Source organism: Fusarium proliferatum, assembly GCF_900067095.1.
Source record: "Fusarium proliferatum ET1 genome assembly, contig: FPRO_scaffold001, whole genome shotgun sequence".
In the NCBI taxonomy this organism is placed as follows: Eukaryota; Fungi; Ascomycota; class Sordariomycetes; order Hypocreales; family Nectriaceae; genus Fusarium; species Fusarium proliferatum.
In genome coordinates, this window is record NW_022194790.1 from 5,402,363 (window position 1) to 5,418,519 (window position 16,157).

General features: G+C 49.9%; 3 protein-coding genes across 3 annotated transcripts; 1 reads left to right on the forward strand and 2 right to left on the reverse strand.

Moving 5' to 3' along the window:
• Window positions 1–376: 376 nt before the first annotated feature.
• Window positions 377–2,714, reverse strand: FPRO_00332 (uncharacterized protein; the record flags this gene model as incomplete). The annotated part of the gene is made up of 2 exons (XM_031225509.1): window positions 377–2,454; window positions 2,522–2,714. 2 exons carry the CDS (start codon window positions 2,712–2,714, stop codon window positions 377–379), a joined length of 2,271 nt encoding a protein of 756 aa, XP_031076138.1.
• A 4,926-nt stretch (window positions 2,715–7,640) lies between these two features.
• FPRO_00331 (uncharacterized protein) lies at window positions 7,641–8,791 on the reverse strand (the record flags this gene model as incomplete). Its single annotated transcript, XM_031225510.1, has 3 exons — window positions 7,641–7,875; window positions 7,930–8,256; window positions 8,376–8,791. The coding sequence occupies 3 exons, from the start codon at window positions 8,789–8,791 to the stop codon at window positions 7,641–7,643; spliced, it is 978 nt and encodes a 325-aa protein (XP_031076139.1).
• Window positions 8,792–14,267: 5,476 nt separating this feature from the next.
• FPRO_00330 (uncharacterized protein) lies at window positions 14,268–14,985 on the forward strand (the record flags this gene model as incomplete). Its single annotated transcript, XM_031225511.1, has 2 exons — window positions 14,268–14,321; window positions 14,710–14,985. The coding sequence occupies 2 exons, from the start codon at window positions 14,268–14,270 to the stop codon at window positions 14,983–14,985; spliced, it is 330 nt and encodes a 109-aa protein (XP_031076140.1).
• Window positions 14,986–16,157: the final 1,172 nt, after the last annotated feature.

Sequence of the window (16,157 nt, forward strand, 5' to 3'; positions counted from 1 at the left end):
TCAAGTCAATCCAGAATACGAATTATGCATCCTGAAGAACCGACAGTTTCAGCGACGAGAGACATGACATTTGCCACCTGAGCTGGCGATCCCTGAATAAATGGCGATGTCCGGAGTTTCCTCATTCGGTGTACATCGGCCTACCTATGCTAACCACGTATTTCCCCATCAGATAATTGTGAAACTCAATGCCAAGTGCGCCGTTGACGATGTTCGGTCTCCTCTAGCCCAACGTCAAAACGAAAGTATCAAAAGTTTCAAGATCAGTTCCAGACACACAAACCTATCCTTTGACAGACTATTTGATAAAACAAAGTTTGAAGTGTCCGGAGTATTCCTCGCACAATTTCTTCGGGCAGTAGTTTAGACGTCCGGCTCATCTCCAATAGTCTGCGGTTTTGCTCCGTAGCGCCGCCCTCTGGTGAGTCGAAACCTCAAGCTTCCCAAGCCAGAATCCATGGGGTGGACCAGGCGGGCAGGTTCCGCTGGCAGACTCGCCTTGCAGCTTGAGGTATTTTGCCCTGCCTTGGAGTCGAAACTGTTTTAGCTCAGACAGCACGTCTTTCATCGTGTCAAGCTCGACCCTTGTGGGCTCTCTTATGGCGGCAGACCTATGCCGACAGGGCATGATCGCCATACACCATGCTGTGTGAAAGACGAGTGCCGAACAGGGGACGCCCGCACGTATTTGTGCAGGGGAGGCCGGTCCGATACGATCATGCACTTTGTAATGCAACGCCAGCTCTCGATAGTCTCGTAGCATGGGGTTGCTACTCTCGTTAGAGGCTGAGCCGACCCATACCTGGACCCTAGTGGACTTTCCATCCACCCAGACGTCTATATCCAGGTAGTCAGTCTCCAGGTCCTGCTCCCTTTGAGAAACGGAAAACTCCGTCTGATCCCGTTTGTGAGGGGGAGAGGTAGCTAGCTCTCGAACGGGCCGTGGGCGCCCGCTGGCCTCGTCATCAAAGAAACTGAACCCCTTATCGCCCGAGTTTAGCAGTTCCTCAGCATCTATTTCTCCTGCAGTATAGGCGTCACCCTCGTAAGCATCCTGCTCGAACTCGAGCCGGAAGTGACGGAGGCCGGCCAAGACGCTGGGACCCCGCCGAGATGACAGGTCAAAAAGCGCACGCTCCTGCGCAGAGAGAAGTTTTAGGAAGGAAATCAGTCTATTGATCAGCGGGCCACTCGAGCGTCGCGGAATATGTGTAAGGGTTAGTGAGGTGATGCGTGGGTTCATATCAGGGACAAATGGCTCGGGGAAGGCCATCTCAGCCCGCGGCAGTAGGATATTCTCAGCTATGTGCAGACAAGCCATGCTAGAGAATCCCTCAAGTTCCAATGTGGGAATTTGGGTCACTACTGAATGGTGTAGCTTGACTACCTGCAAGTTGGACGACAGCACGGGTCGTAGTGTATGTGTAGCATAAAAGCCATAGAGTTTAGCCGCCTTAGGCCACCACACTGCGGCCATAGTTTCTTTCAGAGGCGGAACAAGCATCATCGAGTCGCAGCTAAACTGCTCGAGGCGCCCACGGCACAGCGTAAGCAGCTTCATGACGCCGAGGGCTGAGACCCTGTTGCCAGAGACGTTGAGATGCGTAAGCCCCGGTAACGCTTGAAAGCTCGCTGGCGGGAAATAGGGGTCCTCGCCTTGGAGGCCCCGGCAAACGGCGTCCGCCGCATCTGATTTGACGGGGAACTTCCCGTCCAGTCGTTTAGACGCACATTCTTGGGGCAATGTATCGTGAAGATCATACAACGGCGCGTCGACAAAATGCCTGTTTGGGTGACTGAAAGAGGCACTCCATTCAGACTCAACAATGCGAATCCAAGTCCCAAAGTCAGGGATTGTGCATCCGAATTCCAGCTTACCCTCGACATCAAAGTTGGCGTCCGGGGGAGGATCGGCTGGTCGAAAACAATGAGCCCCGATACTATCGAGCGCCTGGTCTGTTAGCTTGTTGTTACTCAAGTCCAAGCTCCATAGACGAGTTCCGAATCGAGCGGTTAGATTCTCGACGGTGGTGTCGTCGACCTCCTTGCCTTGGATTTTCAGGAGACGTAGTTCAGGGAGCACATCGTCTTGGAATAAGGGACGGAGTGACCCCGAAGTGTACGATAGATCTAGATAGACAATTCCGCGAAGGGTGTTGATGAACTTGTTTGATAGTGACACGGGGCAACCGGCCATGGTGAGGAGTTGAATCCGATGGCCAACCTCTGCGAAGGATTCAGAAGGGTCAAGATCTTCATGGCCATCGATGAGAATACAGATTAGGTTTGGTAAGAACTTGACTGCATTCTTCAAGCTCGTATTGAGGTTGACACCCATGCTGAGAGAATATGTGCCCCTGATGGAGCGAGCATCAAAGACTCGAACAAGGCTCAACGTCTCGGATCTCAGCCGACTGACGCCGTTGAAAACAGAGTTCATCAACCAATCCAAATCTGATGAAACTAATCAGTTCCTGCTATGAGGACAAGAGACTAGGGCATTGTTCAGTTCGCGGCTCACCATGTTCTGCATCATCAAGACCGGTAACAATGTCTGAGCGTGGGATACGACTCCATATGCGCGGGGCAAAAACGTCCCAGTACCGGTGATTTACACCGCACAAGGCCGGATAGTCCTTGGGAGAGATGTAGGGAGCCACTAGGGGCAGCCAGTCGGGAGAGATGGCATCTTGGTAAGATGGAAGCGAAGCCATTGCGAGATTGCTAAGTCAGCCAGGTTCAGCATCGAGACAACCAGGCTCCGGGATCCCCGGGGTTTGCGTCGGTCGAGATAATCCGGGCCTCAACTCTGACGATCATGGCCATACAGTAAAAAGAGATAGAGAGAGAGAGACGGGAGTAAAAAGTGCTGACGCTCCGTTCCTCAGCTGGTTACTAGCACTGCATGTGCATGTTGCTGCTGGCAGGGCTGGCAGTGGAGATTGGTGATATGACATTACTCAGACGGCGATACTCCGCGGATTTGTCATTGGCTGTGGCACAGCAGCGAGTGCCAAGCGCACAGGCCTCTTTGTGAGCCTCTGTGGAGGCAGCCTGTTTTAACGGCTTATGCCAAGATCGGAGCTAAGTTACAGGGGGTCGATCAGGTACGTAAAGGTGAGGTGTGCACTGTATCAATAGCTTCTCTTAAACTGTCCATAGGACTTTCTATTCGTCATCAGTGACCTTCACAGCTGAATTAAGATTCAACTGGACTTACAGAGGAGAGGGTCTGTATCCTTGAACAGCTGTCAAGACTGCAGTTGATGTAACCCTGCGAGATTGATTAACAGGTGATTCCTCGGAAAACAGAGCTGTCACTGTAACTTCTCACAGCTCAACAGATTATTGCCTCTCGCATTGCAGTGCAGTGCAGTATCCGACGGCAGGCACTCTACCTGATTATATCCCCACAAAATGCCATGCAGGTCCTATCCCTGTCCCTGTCCCTGTCTTGCCTAGCAGACTTGCCAACCAATTCGACGCATTCTTTCCCCGCGATCTATCACATCTCTCAAAATACAGGCGCGCAAATACATGTGATACGTTCACCCGACGGAGGGGCTCCGCCTGTTACTGTATGGAGGCGTCGAATTACCCAGCCTAGGTACTTACTGCACTGTAGGCCAAGGTAATCGACATATGCAATCTAATGCACGGAATAGCACGTCCCCCATACCAAGATCATGTTGGTTTGTTTCTTTTTTTCGCTTCTCTTTTTGTATTTACGTACAGTAGCCTTCTAATCTCTTGCGTCATTGCCACCGCCGTGGTTCATCAAATCATGCTGTTCTGCACAACCGCCTCTTTTTGCATTCCTACGACAACAGTCTCAGAAGCAAAGAGAACTATCAACTCAACCATTTACTCATCCATTGCCTAACTAATTCATGCAACCCATGTCCAACTATTACTGATTTCTGGGCACAGAACCCGGCGTCGATCGCGGCCTTCACATATTACACCCGAAATCGCAATTCAGCTTGACAAGGCCTGTGTTTGATTATCTGATCTACATTGCATTCTCCATTTTGGCTGCAACCTCGTTTAGATAAGTAAACCGGCTGCGGGAACGAACCATGCAACGATCATTCATAGGCTGTTGTAGGTTCCCAAAGCATCTTCCGTCACACCCAATCGCAACAGGTAAACAGCCAAACACGAAATAGCCTCCACCGGTCCGTTCAAACTCTGTTTCGTTCTGACAAGTGCCGACCCAGGGAACAGAAAGAGACTTTCAGGGGTTCTTGGGCTCTACTTGCGACTAAGAACTGCACTGTAGATGAATTACTGTGTTGGGGAACCTCTGTGGAACCCCGCCAATCTCATCAAAGAAGCCATTCCCGTAACTCAATAGCCTCGACCCTAGTCTCCGCGCCGGCCTTGTCGTCAAACCGGCGTTTGTTACATATCCTTTATTCCCGTCTACGTGCTCTATGATAGACGTAATTGTCTCTCTCTCTGTCTCTTGGTCCAAGGGCATCACGGGGTCTAGGAGATGAATGGTGACATTAGCTCATGTAACTTGTCATTTTTTTTTTTGTATTGAGCTAACTATGGCGTAGTAATGGAGTTGAGTGCTGTCCATAGTCTGCTAGATAACAAAAGAATAAGGTCCATATCTTTTTAGAGTCTGCGGAGATCGCGGGCGTTTTGTCCCTGTTTCCTGTTCCTGAGCCTCCCTGAATCGAATCTATCGTGTCATGTTCCAGTAGCTTCTCGTCCCCTCCCATCTCACGTTGCACATCGGCGTCTCATCTCAGCTCATTCCAGGCACAAACGTCTCCTCGACGCCTCAAATCCCAAGGAAATGGGTCTGTGCAACAGTACAGAGTCTGTGGGAATCCGTCTAGGGGAGGAAATAAAAAACGACCCCTCTATGGGTGGAACACCAGCGAATTTTGGTGCATTTGGGGTCGTTTAATATTTCCCCCCGAGGTCCGTATCCGAGCTGCAAAACACATACGGCAAGAGAAAAAAAGGGTCCAAGGGTTTTGTGTCAGCCTTTAATTCAGCCACGGGCTGTTATCCACTGATATCGTATATAGTGAATCATCATATGAACCACGACCCAAGAGACACCACTAGACTCTCGAGATATTGGAGACACCCTGACACCCCATACAAGTGACCCCTAAACGCCTCAGTCAATACAATACATACTGTATTGGAGATCCCCTTCCCCTTGTCGGCACGGACTCGATCATGTTCAGCCTCATACAATGATCGACATTGATATCAGATCATATCATGGTCCCCTGTCTCTGTGCGAAATGTGAATGTGTGCATGTCATCATAATTCCCCAATTCTTTCTCTTCCCTACCCATCTCGTCCCAAACTAGTTGTACTTGTAAGGCGATTCTCACTCAAGACATGGCCGTAAACTGCCTGACCCAAGCCGCGATGGATGCAACTGGCTGCATACCTCTCCCTGAAGAGGACTTTTCCTCTGTCACTAATTTTATGTATTGGAACTATTTATGCAACCTTTCTGATGCTAAACAACCCCTTTGACACTCGGAAACTCTAATATTTTCTCCTTGAGGGTGTTGTTCTCTTCCGATGGTCTGCCTGTACGTGTTGGCATTATCTCCTCCAGTAGAGTCTTCCTCTCCACCACGGCCCGCGTAGTCTACAATGGGCCCCGGTCGAGTCCAAGAGAGCTCTTTTCCAAATGAGGAAATACCTCTATCCGCAGCTTTTGTCGAACTAACGTTAAATAGCAATCTACTCCGCTGCGGATCGTGTCCAATGGCCTTTGCCTATTACATGTCGTTGATGTTAGCATTCCTCGAGTCGGGAGGCAAAGACGGTTGACATTCCCTCTGCTACTATTGCAAATCAGAAACCGTTTGACATGTGTCTTTGTGCCACCCGCAATCTGAATCTTAATATTATTAGATCCAGGCTCTCAAAAAGTCTCTGGCCGGACCTAAAAGCTCCAATCACATCATCCTTCTCCCGTCTCAGCCACTACCGTTTGAGCCTCTTGTTAGCTCCGAATTATCATATATCACATCCGACGTCCATCGGAGTGTCCGCCGAGACCCCCAGAGCAACACACCACACCAATGCCTTGTCGACCCGTCTTTCTGTCTCTTTCATGTATGTACAGCACATCAAATCTGCCAGACCCAGAGCAGTGGGTGCTGCTACGCCGTATCTTGCCATCTTATCTCACCCATCTCATCCTAATCTAGCAGAAGCAATGAGCCTGTGCATGTACCTTGGCTCTGCTGGGACTAGGGTGCCAGGGTGACTCGCGGATCAGTAGGCTGTCCTACCCTGAGATCTGAGACATTATGGAGCTGTCTATCGGAAGCCAAACCATCCACCCCAACTCATCCACAGTCTCTTTCGCTCAACTGTCCGCCTGCCAGTCCGTGAAATGCTCCAATTCCGCTCTCGCTCTGCGCTCGGGCCAAGAAGTCCCGGAAACTCCAAAGCCTGCTGAAGCTGAAGTTTTCTCTGTCGGATGCTGTCTTTGTCATATCTGATATCTTTTGGTTTCCTGCTTTTCTGGGTATAGGCCATCTGAAAGCCTGCTTCTGACCACAAACTACATATCCCCAAGCCAATCAATCAACACGTGAATGCCTCCCATCCTTGCCCTGCACTATGTAATGCAATCTCCAGCTTTCTCTGTCTTGTCTCTCCACGAACAGGTACCACTATGTCCAGGCCAGCCGTGTTCCCAGCGCCAGCTCAAAAAAAGGAATTGCTAATCGATATGTCACTTGCATGGAGATCATTATGGAGAGAGTCATGACGAAGGTGTTCATTTGACAGAATTTCTTGTTTCATTATTTGCTGCTCCAATCCTACGTCCGCCACCATATTGTCCCAGCTATTCTTTGTCTAGAATGTGGGGGGTAATAGAAGAGAAAAGAATAGCTAACCAAAAAGTAAAGTAAGAGCGAATTCGACAAAATTCCTCAACACCGAGTAAAAGTAAAAGAACAAAGTAAAGCAGAAAGCCTCCCCCCAAAGAGTAGAAACGCCCTTGCACCTTTGAAGTGGACCTGGTTGTGTGATAACAACTCCATCATGCAAATGCCACCCAAGTAATAGTAAAGCCAAGTCAGGTCAAGTCAGGTAATCCTTTTCCGCGTCTTTTCTTCAGACATAGTAATCATACAGACCATTACACCCTCGTGTTTCCTGTAATTTCGTTTCCTTTCCAAAAGAGCTCACTTGCTTGAGTCTCTAGTGTAGCGGCGTAGACCAGATGACGGTCTGGCCGCAGAATTGCTGCAATTCCTTTCTTTTCCAGCTCCGCCTTTTCCGTATATGATAGTGTGTAGATGCGAATGTGTGTGGACGAGACAGACAGAATATGTAAGTGGTGTTTTTTTTAGTTTTTTTTAGGTATGTGTGTCTGAATGTGTGTGTGTGTATGAGTGTGTGTGTATCTCCCCAATCAAGTTGAGCGAGTGCGCGGGTCTTGGTCTTGTTCTGCGTGTCTCATACAAGTGGCGCCCTTTTGGGACTCGACTCTTCCCTGGTCTCATTATTCCACCAGTGGCGACTGACGGAGTTCTCAGGTAAGGTACCCGGGCCAAGATATATCCATCAGTAAAAGTAAAGGTAAAAGCAAAAGTAGGTAATGCCAAGCAGTCAATGACTGTGGAGGCTCAGCTTAGTATTCTGAGCCCCGCTTGTCAGCAATCTTGGACTTTGAGGGCGCTCTTCGCTTCCTGCTTCGCTCCTCTTGCTCAATAACAGGGACTGCAGCAGGGATGAACTCAACTCCGCGGTTGCGGCTGTTGGGTCGTGCGTGTAGCTTGCGGTGGTTGTTGAGGTTATCTTGGCGGTTGAACTGGTCCTTTCCACAGAACTCGCATGAGAAACGGTTAGGTCCTTCACCGTGGAAACTGCATATTGTCAGTGAAAATGTTCATTTTTTATGATTCTCAGTAAATACTCACGTTTGCTTGTGACGCTTGAGATGCTCGTTTCGTCGGAAGGCTTTGTGGCAACCAGGGTAGTCACACTTGCACATGGCTCTTCGGACAACATCAACTTGGGCAGAATCAGGCTTGATCGATCGCTTCCTCGATGATCGAATCTGAGCTCGCTGAAGTTCAGCACTCTTCTGTTGGATCTCGTGCACCATCAACTTCCTTTGAGCACGCATGCGGTTGGGAGAGTTGGGGTCATGAAGATGGTAACCAAGAGGTGACTGAGAGTGGCGGTCCATATCAAAAGTGTCAAAGTCACTTGAGAGCTGTCTGTTGGGGAAGAACGAGATGGGGCTATCGTTGGCACAAGACCATGATGAGCCGGTCTCGGCAGCCTCAGAGCCAGAATGCTTTGGGTTGGTGTCATCATGAAAGAGGCGGGGCCCATTGAGGCATCAGGAGAGTATGAATACATGCCAAAGGAGTTTGATGGTGTTAATGAGCCCATTGATCCGTGATGTGCCATGTTCATGTCCATCATGTGCTCGTACTCGAAGCCGAGTTGCTCTCGCTTCATGGGGGTGTTGGGGAGAGAGTCCGAGAATGAGATGTGCTCAGGCTCAGGCTTGACAGGGCCAAACATGAACTTGCCCATTGCTGATGAGGGAGGGGTCAGCTCCGCCCCCCGGTGGGAGACAGAGTTGTAAGGGCCATCAAAGTCCATGTTTCCGAATTCATGAGGTGTTGATCGTCGAGATGTAGGAGTGAATGGGTCGTAGGCTGATGAGGCGGAGGAGAAGCTTGTGGTGGTGGAAGGGCAGGACATGGGCTGACTGCAGAGGCTGAAGGAGTCGTCCATGTCGAACCGGTAATCCGACTCGAACTGCATCTTGAATATATGAGAGCAAGGAGTTTTAAAGAGAGAATGGATGGGGAAGGGATGAGATGTATGTGAATATGTCTTGAGTTGACCTTGAATGAAGGGTGAGAGTGTTCAAGGCTGGTCTCAAGAGGCTGTGAAGAACAATCAAGAGTTGAGTGAAGTTGTTCAGTTGTCTGGTGAGTGAGTCTGATCGGGAATGTTTTTTCATCTTTCGAGGACGGACGCCCTTGAAGATATAGAGATGAGGTGGAATGAGGTACGCAGCATCAGGCTGCGGGTCCTGAGACAGTCAAGCTGTTAACTCAACCACCCGTAGATCCTTGAACACAGCCGGTGCAGCTAGTAGGGAACCCGCGAGACACAGCTATGATCCAATACCCCCAGGGCAAGAATGCGAACAAGGGTGTCTAGAGAACTCGAGCAGCTCAGATCGAGATTGTTGCTTGAAGAGGAACAGTCCAGGTAGGGCGACGGGAGAGGCGTGATAGATCCACAGTTGAACGAGTGGGTTTATTGCTCGCATAGAGTGAGTGCAATGTTTTGGATGAAGTTGTGTCAGTTATGATCAAGCGTCCCTGGGGATGTTTCGCTCGGCCCTCAACGCCCTCAGCTGGACTAGTTGCCGACTAGTTAGTTATACAGCAGCAAGAGGAAGAGACCAATACAGACTTGGAACTTGATCCGAGAAGTTGAGTTTATGAAAGTGAAAGATGAAGAAATACTACACTGGCATTGAGTAATGCAGGACTCGGAGAATAGGGACAAAGTGAAGAACCAGAACAAAGGCACGTATAATGGCAGTCGAGAATATGCTTGAACCAAGGGTCGGCATATGGGGGGTGCGGTATGGACTAGGATGGGTGGGTGTGAGATTAGACCGCGTCCCTGACTCTGGGGCGGTTCCTCGCTCGAAGCCACAACTTTATAGACACCCCTGCAGCCGCCGAACCATGACCATGCTGCGGATCCCAGGGAAAAGAAAAGAAAAAGGGTGTGGGTGTGCGATCATGCATCAACTCCAACTCTCACTCTTCCATTACCTGAAAGACTCGAGGCGAACTTGAGTGGGTGACTATATCGGACCCTGCATGAGTGCACGAACATAACCCCCGGGGTGAGAAAAGGTGTCACTGACTGGACTGACTGACGCCAGCCCTCCATGTCCATCTCCATGTCCATGTCCATCTCCATAATCTATCCATCTCGCACATGGGCCACAGGACAGGGCCTACCTGTCAATGTCAATGTCCATGTCAAGGTGAGTATGGGTAAGCCACGCCCAGAGCGTGGGAGTTCTCTCTGAGGTAATTGTGTGGGTGCCCCAGATCTAGTGTAAGGATGTACGGATGTACGTACTTCCATATCGTCTCGGTCGGTCTCTTCTCACTCAGAAAACTGTTAGCTTTCTTGCCTCCGACAGTTATGGATATCATCACTAGGAATGATCAGGGCCTGGAATGGGAGAGAGTGGAAATGTCGCTCAGAAAGGCCGTCAAGTGAGACAGTGTCGCGTCGAGGGGACCCGAGCCAAGACCATCAGAAGGTTCATGTTCCTGAGCGTGCCTGGATGTGTTACCTCCTGGGCGAAACATGCCCCATCCGAAAGGTCTTTTTGGTTTCCCCATATCTCGACTCCCTTGAGACTGAACATACAGTAGTGTCGAGACTGTTCAAGACAAGACAAGACAAGACAAAAGAGCGGAACGATTTAGTGGGATATCTCTCACTCGAGAGTCAAAGTGAAGATGTGGGTCAGCAGGAGAGAAGGTTTAGCAAAGGCGTAGAGTGATTGAAGGTAATCTGGCACTATTCGTGAAAAGTAATCACAGGCGTGGTGCAGGTCTCACCCAAAACGAAAGGGACCTGCGGGTGTTCCTGGCGATGGATGGGGCATCACTGCAAGAACACGGGAACTGTGTGCTCGTATCCGCACATTACGGATAGAGTTGAGTGCAGAGAGTGAGTGAGTGTAAGGAGTAGACTGTAGGAGTAGGTCGAGTAGAGTTTCTTCGTGGACCCTGATCCGATAAACGTCTCAGAGTGTTGGTTTTTTTCGGCTGATGCTGACTCTGCAAACCAACGACAACCTGGTCTGGTCATACTGTGTCTGCCTGCCTACCTACCTACCTACCTACCTACAAACGGGAGGAAAACTCCATCAGAGGAGGGCTTCTTGTGATGTCATTGGACGGGAAGAAGAAGAAGAAGCTCTGTTGGTCGGTCTGCACATCCATCCACTCCAACCATCGGAAGGTCTGCTGCGGATGCAACTCCAACTGCACTGTAGAGCTGCAGAGTCGCATTGCAGCTTTACAAGGGTGGCATCGGCAATTGTTAAAGGTGTAAAGGTGCCGGGTGCTGGGTAACTCAGCCATGCCAGGCCAGACCAGACCCAAAGAAGAATGTAACGTCAGAGCGGCTAAACTCAAATCTCCATCATGATGGAAAAGGGCTCGAGTTGACCTCGAGAAAATGGAGATATCGGACGGTAGCGGAGCAACCACGGTATCTATCCTTACAGTCCATATGCATAGAATACAAATTAAGTTCCCATTGACAGGTGAGCGTGGTCAGTCAGCCTGGTTAGGGCCCCTGCTTCGCCTATCGTAACAGGAAAGGATAGGAAAGGAAATGCCTTGCCTGTCAAGTTTGCGCACTAAAACTACCTATTCTATTGTAGCCGCGCACGGTTCTCAATATGACAAAAGAGACAAGAGAGACTTGCCAAACTGACAGACACACACAAGAGAGAGAATGGAACAAAGGGCATCCGTTTCGCTTACAAGTGAGGAGCCTCGGCTGACACCTGAAAACTGAAAAACAGGACCGAACTCAACCGAATTCAACTGACTCTATTGATAGAGTTGAAACTCCTTGATCAAAGGAGTTGTTCAAGGAGAGGGAATATCGTCAATAGTGTGAGGCTGCCCTCGAATTCTTCATTTCAATGTCTCCGAGTTTATTATCCGTCGGCCATTGAATTATTCCTGCTGAGGAGGGGTCAAATCGAGTCGAGTTGGGTTGAGTGACCCCTCTTACTACCCCATCATCTTAGCTCTGCTTGGCTCATCGAGTCAAACCGAGGCGCACTATACTCTTGCTCCCTTACTGGTAGTAGGTAGCCCCAGTGAAAACGCGACCTGGACGCGTTCCCAGGCGTGATAAGGGAAGCTGGGACACTGAAGTCATAACAAAGGGAATGGAAAAGTTAGTGCATCGCGCAACTCTCTGGTGCAAGCACTAACGCGAGGCTCGGGACGGTAGCTGCGGGGCCCGCACCCACTAGGTATCGCTCGCTACAATAGGGACCTTACAGTGATTGCCTAGATACAGGGCACCTCAGATAAGAGCGCACTGCCTTTAGCCAGTGTCAGCTCTCAAAGCGTTCCTAGTGCCGGGCGATCTTCCCGGGGAGCGACCCAGCGATCCTCCCAAGAAATCAAATCTAGGAACGGAGAGGGGACAGGGGCCTCTCAGTGGAGGGAGCCATTGGAGGGAGAGGCTGTTTGGCGCTGGCGCTGGCGTTGGCGTTGGCGCTGGTGTTCTTTCATAGATCTGACTTTTTCTTCTTCTAATCCCCACTGTAAATCAGTCCAGGTTAGACCTGTCGGCGCGGTAGCATTACACGCCCCCCCTTCTTGCAATGTAATGCACTCACACATACATTGCTGAAGGCTGGTAAGACACCTGAGATGGGCTGGGCAGGGTTTTTCAGTTTGGTGATATATCGTTTTTTTTACTCTCTCTTTCGTTTCTTTCTGTTCTGCTCTCACTTTGGAAAATGTGCAGCAACTCAACCTAAAGTAGGTAAGGTACCTAGTCGAAATGGATGATGTGAGCCCGAGTTACTAACGCGATACGCAATGCCCTTGTTTGCTAAACGAACGGAAGATGCCAGAGTACTGACTGCCCATAAGATTTCACCATCATTGCCCTTGCAGTGTCTGAAGCGGATGTAAGTAGAGTCTCGGCCTTAATGAGAAACAGAGTGTTCATCATCATTTCTACTATACATATGCATCCCATGTTAAGAAAACGGTGCAGTATTGGACAGTGAACGAATAGTGCGTGCAGCTCGTAGCATCATCTCATCTCATCTCATTTACACCATGTACAGGGCCATTTCAACTGCATACCCGGCATCTGCAGTTCTTTCGTCATACGGCATCGTAAGTTGCTTTTTTCGTCCTGTCTCTTTGCCAGGCCCTGCTCTGTCCTGCCCTGTCCTGAGCTGAACTGGGCTGGTCATACCGAGCAGCGTAGCATCTCATACGGGCCCCCGACGGGAATCCGAGTGCTCCCATGTTCCTATCCACTTCTTCCCGTGCCTAGCCTCTGTCTAACTCAGGCCCAGGGGCCAAGAGAGTGAGAGTCTGAAAGAGGGGAGCACTTTAGGCACGCGTACCAGGTTTTCCCCTGCTTCCCGTCTCCGCTGACTCAAGAGCTGAAGAGTCGAGGCCCGTGATCTGACAAACAAAGAGCTCCTCCTCAGCTTACATACACAGATGGGAATGGATCACGGAAGAGGCCCCTCCCCCCGCCGAGGAAAGGCCAAGCCCGTTATCCCAAAGGTAGATCCATCCCCGGCCCGGCTTTCCAGCGCCGTTGCTCCCGTAAAATATACGAGCTCCCAAAAGTAAAAATAAAAAAACACTATGTGCTGTGCCAAGATGCTAGTATATGAGAAGGATTTTCGTACTGTCTCGTGTGGTGCGAGAATGACCAAGAATGAGAATGCTGAATTTCCCTTATGATAGACCGTGGAGCAGATCTGCTGTTGGAGCTTCTTCTTCATCTCTCATTATGGCATCATAGATTTATAACCTCATAGTCTCACCTGAGCTGCGGGCACACTTCCGCAGGTTATCCTACCAATCAGAGTCTTGAGTGTCATACCAAGCGCCACAAGTCCCAGCAGCTGTCGAGACCTTGTGTTGGGGCTCTAAGTGATCTATCATAAAATGCTGCCCACTCTGCATACTCCATAGAGGATGGTCTAATCAGACAAAAAGTGGTCTTGCGCAGTAAAATCCTTCTCCACGCACTCGCCGGCGTCCCTCTGGGCTAGTGCCCTTGATGTACAGTTGGATTCCTTGGTTGGCAATGCCATATGCGAACACTAGGAGGCCCAATTGGGTGCACGATGTTCCCTTGTGTAGAGCTCTTTGCAGGCACGGGGCCCAGGAATTGCCGGATTGACTTGGGGACTATCACTATCACCAACTTATCAACCTGTCAACTTGCCTTGGCCGCATCCCTTGACTCCCGTATCGAGTAGACGATGTTACATCTGCGGCCCATTTGGTGTTTGTCTCCCTCTGTTTACGGTAATCATACGCTATTGTCCTTACCCTCCCTGGTTGACAATCTATCTATCAGGCTAGTTATCAGACGATTGTAGCAGTATACCACGCACACTACTGTACCTCGATCCATAAGGAGAATAACGCTTCGTGTCTTGGCTGACTGACTTTGTGTAGCCATGTCAAGATTGCCTGCTGTGGCTGTTATTGTGGCTCTCGGTGGCTGCAACAAGGTAATTCAACTGGCAGTGGATTAATAACGCCAACATATTTTGTCAGTACTGAGAAATTATTGACGGGCCCGTACTCTTGCCGACGGCAAACTGGTCATGTCCACATCTGGTTCTCACTGTGACGGGACCGTGGGCGAGCGAAACCACTCTCAACTCATCCAATACAATGCTTGGAGGAGACCGGCAGCGTTGGTTGGAGTGGGGGACTCGGCCGGCCGGGGTCTACGGCTTCTGGGCCACCGGTCCCGAAGCTGTCAGTCTCCGCTGACATAGTTACCTTAGCTTCTGTAAACTAGTTATTGGTATTCTGCCCTACATTGATCTATGTGAAGAATGTCATCCAAACTCGGTGGTATATGTTAGTGCTCTCTATTTGGATAGCTTTCAGTCCCTTGAGTATTCGTGGTCCACTTCCCTCGGTTCTCTGCCCAGCCTATATATCATACCAGGTGAGCCCAGGCTCCATGAGATCGCCGATGCACTCTACTTTTCACGATGCGAGACCGAAATGCCATATGGTACTGGCACTGCAGGGTTTTACTTTTTTGTTTCCTTGGGCTTGGGGTGCTCTGTGCTACCCCCCCCCCCCCCCCCAGATCGAAGTTACACCGCAGCCGCTGTTACACCCGCCGTGAATCTCCCGCCAACTAGGTTTGTGATCTGACGGACGGCGGGCGGGAGAAGATCACTATACTGGGGATAGTCAGGGGTCCGGAAAGCCAGATTTCAGGGCCTGCTCCCTGTAGCAGTTCCTGTTCCTGTTCCATTTTAGAGATTCTGGTCTCCCGAAACCTTGGCCCTGCGTCATCTGCATAATCTGCGGCTGCGTCTGCATCTGCGTCTGCATCTGCATCTGCAGCATGAGAGGCACGTCAGGGTATAATTAATTGGCCCTGATACTGAGACCGAGACCGAGATTGAGACTCTTACACAGCATAAAGCAAGGTACGGAGGTTTTCACCCGCCACAGACCAATCTGCGTTACTCCGTATTCTTTTTTTAATATTCCCTGACTCTCTCCCTCAGGATACTACCTTTGCCAATAGGTGTCATTGACTCTCTTTCGCTACCGTTTCTCGCCTCTTGACGAGACGGTCATGCTTACGGTGACATTCGCATATCAATAGCACCGGAATGCAGGCTCAAAACGACCGTTTTGACCGTTGGTAGCGCGTGGCATTGCTTAACATACGTCGGACCGGCAGCTAGTGGACGGTGACGCAGCCTCAAAATAACATCGATCTTTTTTTTTCTCACGGTGAAAGGCACAACAATTGCATTGCCCTAGACTGTTGTTTTGGCGGCAAAGCTATTATCCAGTGGCCAGATCTTGTGGATTCGCGGGAAGCCAGTGATAGAGTTTCGCCCAGAACCGGAGCCGTGGTTACGCTTGGCTGTATTAGGTCACTATCCACGACTTCCATTCCCTAAATGGAGTTTAGCTACCCGCGGCCTAGTAAATACCTCTCGCTAAAAGGATTAACAGTTTCCACGGAGCCCCTCGATTTCACGATATTGACATTTTCGATTTTGATTTATGCAGCTCATGACTCTTGACCATGGCCTCCCAAACACTAATCCTCGATATTTCATGTTCTAGAATGCGCCTCCTTCAGTTGACGCGATCGATCGATCAGTAGGAGATTTATTCTACCAATGAGGCTATAGAACATGTAGGGTAACTCAGGGCTTAGGTTGGTTTCAAGTACCCAACTGCCTTACACTTCGTAGGGCGTATGTTAAAACAGATAAATCTCTTCTGGGCTAAATCGTCCCATACGTTTGGGCTTGGGTCAGTAGTTTACAAGACTTTTGTCATCGGTGACCTCGTTGGTG